Genomic DNA, 10056 nt, shown 5'->3' with positions numbered 1-10056 from the left:
GGAGGCGCTACAGGTCTCTCCGTTCCCGAACTAGCGTAATTTACAAATTTACATTTGTAAATTACTTTGCACGCTAACTGCATTTCGTTGTTTTGTACCTGTACTTGCAATGACAATGAATATGAATATGAATCAAATCAAATCAAATCAAGTTTAATGCCCCTGTTGAAGGGTATTATGAGAATTGTAGCCTGTAGCAACCACTAGCAGGGCGTCAGATGCTTGTTATCCTTAAATACAGTGCAAACGTCTAGGACAGTCTGCAGAAATCTTTGTAGGACAGACCTAAAAATCATATTTGGGAGTTGTTTCTTCATCGACCTACAGTATGTCTAAGAATTTATCACAAATGAATTCAAATAAATGAATGAGTTTTTAAATGCCTTCAGAGAACATTTGTTCTGGTGAATGTCAATAAAATAAAATAAAAATAAAGTCAGTTTAACAGAACAGCCCATCTACCTTGTAGCCTCCACAGGTAAGACCGGCGTTTCTTTTAGCCAGGACACATTTCATCCTCAGAAAGAAGGAGCGTTCCATCTCGTATTCTGCAGAGAATGAAAAACATGCAAAAAAGTTTTTGATGCTACATGATAATGAGTCCATGTCATATACAGAACAACCTGCCTGGGTTGTTGTTTACCATGAACGAAGTGTGAATGGTAAGGCTGGTGTGCTGTGAGGACGGCTGTCATTTCATCGTGGTCTGCTGGATGGATGTACTCGTAGATGCTGTTTCCTGTCAACTCTACCTGTTGAAATGAACATTCACGTCAGAACTGTGAAACATCAGGACAAACATGTTAGAGGAGGTCTAAGTTTGTCAAACCAACCTGCGACAGGCCCAAGTGGACTGATGCTGTTTCTGATATGTACATTATTTTCCCGTCTGGAGCAACCACAAAAATGAATCCATCTAATGTCTGAAAGAAACAACACAAAGTGGTATTGTATTAGAAACCAACAAAAGGTCCAAAATAATTAGTCTTTTAATAAAATCAGTGTTATTGTCTTGAGTCTGTTTCCATTGACAACGTGTATACACTACAGTGTCTCATTATTATGACCATATCATTAAACTGGAGATAACTACAGAGCTGCTACCTGCAGAGCGATTGATCGTTGTAACAACATCATGACAAAATCAAGATTTGAAGAGAGGAATGAAATAACAAACAACGACATGTACCATTAAAGGAACAGCTGAATTACACGCTCAGTTCATAAGGTCCACCCTGCTCTAACTAATACAGTCTAATACAACATCCACTTTGTTTTTTTTTGGTCATTTTGGGAGTTGTACTGTGAGCTGCTGTTGGAGTGTAACTCATTATATCGACAGGTGTTTCTAATATTTTGTCCCATTCATTTGTATTATTTTAAAAACTTAATGAAGGATATATTACTGGCTATTGTCTTATACTGCATTTGGTTAACCTACCTAATAAACTAGCAACTGAGTATTATTACTATTATTAGTATATGTCACATTCACTTACTAATGATAATAAGGAACATTACTGATAATAACAATGTTAACCTCAGTTGGAATTGTGCTTATTTAATGAGCAGCTTATTTCCAGTGCTGCTAGCTTGTAGACACTTGTCCTTTCTCTGTGGTCCTCAAACAAGTACACTTTCATTATGGAACCATTTTAGGCCGGCCTGTTGCCCTATTTGACTATTCTGTACACCTGTTTGAAAGCTTGAAGCCCTCTGGTCCTCTTCTGCTACTCTGACAATCCTGTCGCCCTGCTCGGCTGACATGAAGCTGTGTTTCATGCTGTCTATCTGACCGGTACTAGCTGACCTGTGGTTGTCTGTAGCCAGCCTGTAGCCCTGCAACCCCGCAGCCCTACTCCATTGTGTTGCTGCTGATGTGAGAGGGGCTGCAGGACAGACTGAAGCTCTGTGCGTGACCAGGAATGTGCTCAGCTCATTTCACTCTTAAAGCACATGAATGAAGGCAGCAGGAGGCAAAGGCAGCAACCACTAAACCACACACACACTAGCTTTGGCTGAATAATAATAATAATAATAATAATAATAATAATAATAATAATAATAATCATAGTAATAATAATTTCTTCTTGAAGAGGGTGCGTTTGAGGGTGAATTTTACAAAGAGCTAAGCTGTAGAATTATTCCAAATCTGTACACTAATAAACATTTTATGGGAATCTCAGTCCCTTGCAAAATGCAAAGCCCACTATTTGTTTCAGCTGCCTTTCACCTGTGCATACTCTGAACCACAGCCGTGAGTACCTGTAAGAGATGGGAGCCTAGTTCCTGGCTGACTCCATCCACAGAACTGCTGCGGCTCACGTGACCCCAGGACTCCCCGAGGCCTGGAGAACCAATCACACAAACAGAGGGGAATAATATCATTTCATATTTTACAATGAAACAATATCTTTGAAAACCTTGTAAACAGAGAGATGGTCTTATTCTTTAGTTCAGCCAGTATATTCTAATGTAAGCTATGAAGAAGTCTGAATGTAAAAACATAATTTTATTCTAAGCACACTGTCAGTATAAAGAGGCTCTATTTACAGCAAATTTAAGAACAAATAATAGCAACAGTAATGTCTGTGTCCCATGTGCTGGTTTTACAGACTAACAGCGATTGTATCCCTTTATCCTTCAGTACACAACAGGCTTTCAGTTATAAGACTGTACACACATTTAACTGCATCATACCATCAGAACAATACATACTGCAAGGACAATACCAAGAGAAAATAAAATGAGTCTTTATCTAATTATGATGATGTAACAATAACAATATAATATTAATAATAGGCTGGCACTAGCAGGGTCTGCAAGCTCTTAAACTGCACCACCGACCATCACGAATCTAAGATCAACCCAGTACAAACTGCTACAATGTGTTAATCTTACTGGTCTGCAGCTCTAAAAATACACTCAACCCCAAGTTGGACTGGGAGCGGACCTTTATCGAATCCGGATCACTGCGAATGTGGTGGCGTGAAATCTTTTCATAAACCCTTCAGCAGCAGTCAAAATAATAACATGTGAGACGGTGTGTGATGCACAGAGCAAACAGCAGTGTGTGTGTGTGTGTGTGTGTGTGTGCGTGCAGCAGCTCGCATTCAGATGCAAATCCCGCTCTGCAGAGTAAACAGGCAGCATGCGGGGATCACAGCGACCCGCCGCCTGCACGCTTCATATGGAGCTAATATGGACACAATCGAATTACCGAGCAACAAAGCCACGAGTGCAAAACAAAAATCCACTTCATATCAAAGCTAAATAAATAAAAAGATAGCCCTTTAAATACTCCGAGAGCGCTGTGAGAACCCAATGTCCGCTGCTCTCTGACAGAACAGTGTATTATGAGCCTCTACAGTAATGCTCACACGCTTCAATTAGGCCTCACAGAACTCCTGGAGGCCCCCTATCATCATCATCATCATAATCAACGTTCAAATAATACTCATTTCAAACTGTAGAATTGTGGTGCTTAACGGGAAAAAATCCGGTGAATACATTTCACTGAGTTAAGCTCATTAGTGAGAGGCAGTTAATTATGATCAACAGAAAATAATAGAACATAATAAAGAGTAACAATCACTCTAATAACGGAGTTTTCGCTTGGCGCAGATCATCCTAAAAATGAACGAAAATCAAATGAAGTTTGGTATAGGAAGCGGCCCACATACAAAGCAATCTGAGCATACACGGTCCTTATGATAGAGCTCACTGCGCTGTGTTTCTACCCAACTTCATGTGTTATTATTCAACTGAAAAGCTTGGGACTAACATCCTTTGTCTTTTACCTCATGTTTATATATATATATATATATATATGTTATTTATTCATCGTGATGATTTATCTCAGGATGCCCATCCCAAGAGCGGGTGTGTTTTTTTGTTTTTTTCTTGAATATATATCAATATGAAATATGTCATGTTTTAATAAATAAAAATATCAATAAATAAATAAACTCTACAATGCTTACACAGTGGGAAAGATGCGTTTACGTTCTCTGCGCAAACCCCCTCACAAAACGTCGCTGTGTTCCGTGAACACAGTAAGACACATCATTAAAGAACGGCAACAATAACGATCATAATACATTTGTAATTATCAAAATATAAATTATTTTTACCAAAATAATAATGACTCGTACGTATCAAAAAGACGCGCTGACGCTTTAAAGTCAGAACTGAGCCAAAAAGCTTCATGTGGAATAAGAGTAAAAAAAGAGTGAGCGTTTCACTCATTTAGAATCACTGCACACACACGGTGTGTATTTCAAGAAAGAAACCATCACAGCTTGAGGAAGACGTGAGATGTCCAACAACATTCCACATTATTATCTTGATCCCCTTTACTGGTGCCTATAAACAAGCTCTAATGAGATGTATATATGCATGACAGTAAACAATACATTCTAATACATGATAAAATGAACTGAGCCAATACAGTACGTATAATAAAGGGGACTGTCGCCTCCTCTGTTTAAATCTCTCCCAGGGTTTATAGGTGGAGACAATGCTGCAAGATATTTGTGGTGTGGGGTGTCATGTAATTCAACCCAGTCAGGATGGACAACATGGCTAAAAGTCAAAGGTCATACTACTGGCCACTCGGAGAGCCATAAATAAAAGGGACCCCCCCCCCCAGTCACAGAAAAAAAAAAAAAACATTTGCTACATCCCCTAAAAATTAACAGCACTTTTCTCTTTCTCTTCCCCCACTTCTGCAAAAGCACTAAAGCCCTCTCAGACGGGCTCAAGCATCACGTGTGGCTCGTGCTGGAGTGCATGTGGTGGGGGTCCTTGCAGTGAAGAGGTCCTGCCTTTAAAACAGCAGAGAGGTGGTTTAATGCGGGAAAACACACCGCGGCCTGTAAGACGGAGGAGTACGCCTGCATGACTGTCCTTTCAATTATTCAGAGCTTCTGTTGGAGTTGGAAAAAGATCCAAACGTTAATATTAAATGTGACTCCACTATACTGAAGGAGTCCCCATTCATCCTGACATACTGTTTCAGTTTGGTTCAGTAAGACAATTCTTACAACCAACCCTACATTTAACTTTATGCAGTAATTGTCTCTTATTTCACTGTTAAGCCTGAGTCAGATATCTCCCTGTCTTTCTTGTATTTTCTTCATTATTTTCATTATCCATTAATATGTCAATAATGTTCTCCATTTATTGATTAGTTGTTTGATCCATAAAATGTGAGAAATGTTCCCAAAGCCCAAGCTGACGTCCTCAAATGTCTTGTTTGGTCCACAGCCCAAAGACATTCAGTTTACTGTCACACAGGACTAAAGACACAAGAACATGTTCACAACAATCAGAATTCAGTTTTCATTGATTAAATAATTGGTTAAGAGCTGACAATTAATTGATGAATATACTAATCTTTGCATCTCTGTTCCTCCTGAATAATCCCATATGCACAGGTAACAAGGTTGATATTGAGTTAAAGCATGTTTCTCAGCTCATTTTTACTGCATTATTAAAACAAGTGCTGCAATGGGCAGAGATGACACTTAGAGTGATCATATGAGTGATCAGTACAATGTACCCTGATGCTGTGATAACGATGGGCTTTATCGCGGGATAACACGCAGCGTTAACCCACTCACTGTGATAGATCTCATCTGTGTCAGTGCTCATGTGAGTGTAAAGACACAGATCCCCACTAGTGTCCATGTTCCCTTTGTGTTCCCTTTGTCACCGCACCGTCCCGCACCGCACCGCAGCCCGCACCGCAGCCCGCTCCACTGTTACAAGGAGCTCCATATGTTGAGGGATCAGACGTGCACATCATACTAATATCCGCGGCTCTGCAGCAGTCACGCAGGATGGAGCCTCATCACAGCTAATCTGCTGGCAGGGGCCGCCAGGGGCCCCCGGAGAGAAGCCGACATCACTGCAGGCTGGGGGACACGGACAGACGGACGGACCGAGGGACACAGGGGACACACTCATCCACTGCGGAGGATGTTAAATCATATCAGAATCTGAGAGATCTGACTGACACACAGCTTCAAACGAAGAGCACGTGATTAGACAGATAACACACATTAGAGAATGTTCTGATAAACACACCTTTACCATGCGCGCAGTCGATATTCCCTCCATTCTCACCCCATAATCATATGTTCTTGAATGCAACGCTCAAACAATAACACAAATAGGCCTACACGGAATAGACAGTGGGAACTACATTTGAAAAGTCACGTTTTATAGTCATTTGTACAGTTTGTATTTTGTGATAAATCTGAAACGCGGCGTCACAATGTTTTTCTTTCTCATCAAAAATGATCCATAAATGACCAGCCGAGGAAATCAGAATTATATATCAGGAAAGAAAGGGAGAACATGAGGCTATAAGAAAAACAAGATTTAAATTCGTTTTTAAAAATTAAAAACTTAACTTAAAAAATAAAAATCACTAAAGCCCATATGAAATAACGCATAGCCTACAAAAAACCCACAAACTTACAGGAGGTAAAATGAGGTAATAATATGAATATATAAATAATACTAATAATACTAATAGCCTAATAATAATACTACTAATAATGATGATAATAATAACAGTGCTGAGAAAATGAATATTATAGCTCATATAACTTTCTATAATTATATATAAGCTACAATATAATAGTGTAATGGTTCTAATTGATATTTTGTTGATTAAATGTTATATTAATTTGACACATAGTCATTGTATTTCAGTGTAATTATTGCTCTTTACTGTGTGAATGCAGCTCGTACCTTCCGGGAACACTATCCTCATCTTCAGGTAGCTGGTGGTGAGCCGGATGATGGAGGCTTTATCCAGCTGGGAGGTGATGGCGGAGGGCAGCGGCAACAGTTTGGCCAGTTCATAAAACTCACTGTTTTCCTTCTCCCGCCGGGTCCGGGCAGCGTTTTTCGACTTCTCCTTCATGTTGTGTTGTCAGTGTCACAGCGCTCTGTCACGGGCCGGCTCTCAGAGCATTGTACCGGGCCTGTCCGTCCTCCGCTCGGCCTAAAATCCACAGCTGCCGGCGCGTGGACCCATACTTATTTCCAGGTGTTCCGGCGGTTGGCGGCGAGCGGGACGCGGCTAATTCCTGGATCTCTGCGGGTTATTGTGGCGTTTTGGGTCAGCCCATTGGAGGGCTCACCGCTCGCTGATATCCATCATAGCTGCTGTTGAAGTGCCACCGCTGGAGACATTAGGCCCTGCGGGGTGAAACATTCATCACTTTATTTGCACCCTTATGTGAGCGAGCCATCACTTGTATCTGTCTATAAACTGCATATTGGACAACTAGCTAACGGAAAACTAATAAAGACACTTGTTTGAATCTTCATACATTTAGTGGCTGTATTTTTAAATTGCTTGTTAGCTTACCTCCGCGCAGTTCCAACCGACAGTCTGTTAAAGTGACTCCTGCTGGGCTTCAAAGTGTCCGGGCACAATGTCCAAAAAGCCTGAGCATTCGCATTTCTTCGATCCTATGTGATTTTATGGATCGCAGCGCGTCCACAGCCTACAATGTGCTGCAGGCTCGAAGGCCCGCCCACCACAGACAGCTCTGCGTTTATTGGACAATTGGATAGCCAGTTCACGTGTCTATTGGCTACTTTCCGGAATGACGCGCTCCACGAAGAACGGGATAAAAAATGTTCACCTCTGGCCCAAAGTGGATCCCTACAGAACCCGCGCGCTCGTTTTTCTGGGAGAAAACGGTACGCAGAACTCCTTTTAAAAATATGTCAATTTAACAGATTTATATTTTATCAACAAAAATACACATTTTGTAAAGATTCCATTAAGAAAATGTAATATGTGACGGCTTCTCTTTCATTTGGCGTGCACATTGTAGCATCATTTAATGTACTCTCAATTTTCATAATTTGTAAAATTATTATTTAATGCAAAAAATGATGGGCTTCAACTAGTTATCGATGGGGAGTAGTGTTTTATAGATTTTACCAGCAAATTGTAACAATCTTCCTTAAGAAAGTTTAAGGCTTGATCTATAATATGGTGATTTTCGCTGTGAAGAACTGCCAGATTTTTGAATGGAGTTTGGCATACAATAATGCCTAAATGGTATTATTCCTGCAGGTCTTTCTAACCTGTGCAGAGATCCGGAACATATTCCAACCTGCGTTGTTCAGCAGTGCAGTCGGTGTTGATGTTTTATTTATTAGGCTATGTATTTAAGGTTTATGTGACACACACTATAGCCTACGTCCTCTATGTCTACAATCAAAGCTGAACTTGCCTTTTTCAACTTGTTGGAAAAAAAGTCAAATGTTTAGCCCTATTCTAAGAAGTTATTCATCTGATCGGTCTGACACAGGGCTGGAAAATAAAAATGCCAGACTGAAGCTCAATGCATGAAGAATTTTTCCCGATGTTCTGCACTCAGAAATAAAGTTCAATTTTCTATTTCTTGGTTTCTAAAACAGATATACAGGTCTGCTAATACAATACCCACCATTGTGTGTACCCAGAATGGAAACACATACAGGACTAATTCTTACTAATGATGCATTTCTCATATCAGCACAATACTACACCGGGCAGCAGTTATTGGATAATAGTGGAAGTTCCATTGGGCCCCTCCAGAGGAGAGGTCATATTGTCTTATTATCTGTGTATAACCTCCCCTCATCACTTTATGCTCGATTTAACCAGGGGCAAATCTAGAGGGGTGGCCACCCCTCAAAAATGCTTGCCCACCCCAGTTTGATGTCAACTTTTTAACACATTAATAGGGATCAAAATAACGTGTTAAAAAATAAAATGTAGTGATCTGTTGTGGCCACACTTTTATTCAGGGTTGCCCAAAATAGAGCACACGGACCAAAAATGGCCCACTATAAGGTTAGATTTGGCCCACCAAATGTTAATAGCAAATAAAAAAATAAAACTAAAAATAAAATTATAACAAACAATAGATGATTTATCTACTATGTTAAAAATTCAAAATATGAGTGGACAGAGTGACACTTTGCACAGGAAGTCAACCACAAAGTTAACTTGGGATCTTAGCACCAATTTTCATCTAAACAATACAGTACAACAGGTGTTTGCTTTTGGCCCCCATTACATTGTAGTTTTGGCCCTCCGAGGGAAAAAAAAGTCTGTGCACCCTGCGTTAGACTCAGTGATCGGCTTAAATTCAGTGAAAAAGACCGAAAAATGTCAGAACATTTGGAAATAAAACAATGTATAGATTCCGCCTTTAGATATTTCCATTTAGTGCTTAACTAATGAGCCACAATATTGTTTTTGAGTTAAAATATCTTCATTTGGGGGCTTTTCTCAGCAAATATATATATATATATATATATATATATGTGTGTTTGTGATTAAATCACCATATATTTCTGCCACCCCTTAAAGTCTCATGCCACCCTCTTCACACACAATGAATATTTCTCTAGGTCCCCCCCTGGATTTAACACAGCAGCAGTGTAGTTTAGAGTGCTTTCTACAGTAACTTTACATTAGAAATGTCATTACAAGGAATTATGCATGCATTATAATTCCCAGTGTCTTCATAAATCACCACATTATTGGAAGTGTTAAATAGTTTAAGTGCTGCTGCCTTCATTTTTTGTTCCAATTCATACAGGACAGGATGATGATGATGATGATGATGATGATAATGATGATGGCAGAGTGGGTACACGCTACCATCGCCTCTCTCTCTCTCTCTTTCTCTGGCTGTGTTGGAGCCAGTGCGGCCGCTGTGTAATGGGATCCAGCCTGCTGTAAGAAAATCATCCGGGATGCTGTAGGCGCACGAAATGGTTGACGCTGGTTTAACCTTCTTCAGCTCCCACTGTACTGGTAATTAGACTTCCTGTGTGGAAAATATGACCATCAGAAATACTCTCCATATGATTAAGTCTGCATCAGGATGGACTCACCCAGATACTGGGTCATTGCAACAAGCTGATTACATTGCTAAAAGATTAAGACTTCACTCATATTATTAATTTATAGAAACACACTGTAAAAAAATGTCTGTAAATTTGATGGTAAAAAACTGTCAAACCATG

General features: G+C 40.0%; 1 protein-coding gene across 1 annotated transcript in view; it reads right to left on the bottom strand.

The window, feature by feature from the left end:
- sim1a (SIM bHLH transcription factor 1a) overlaps nt 1-7548 on the bottom strand; it is a 24879-nt gene extending 17331 nt beyond the window's left edge. Inside the window, exons 1-6 of the mRNA XM_035671562.1 lie at nt 7388-7548; nt 6763-7215; nt 2266-2348; nt 834-923; nt 644-752; nt 463-548 (exon numbers count right to left, since the gene is read on the bottom strand). Of these exons, the coding sequence (XP_035527455.1) occupies nt 463-548; nt 644-752; nt 834-923; nt 2266-2348; nt 6763-6937 (543 nt within the window). The 5' untranslated portion in view covers nt 6938-7215; nt 7388-7548. The remainder of the gene's footprint in view (nt 1-462; nt 549-643; nt 753-833; nt 924-2265; nt 2349-6762; nt 7216-7387) is intronic.
- Between the last annotated feature and the right edge of the window lie 2508 nt (nt 7549-10056).

This window comes from Morone saxatilis, unplaced genomic scaffold, assembly GCF_004916995.1.
Source record: "Morone saxatilis isolate NCDOM2014 unplaced genomic scaffold, NCSU_SB_2.0 Contig24, whole genome shotgun sequence".
NCBI lineage: Eukaryota > Metazoa > Chordata > Actinopteri > Moronidae > Morone > Morone saxatilis.
This window is presented reverse-complemented; position numbering and strand designations above follow the sequence as displayed.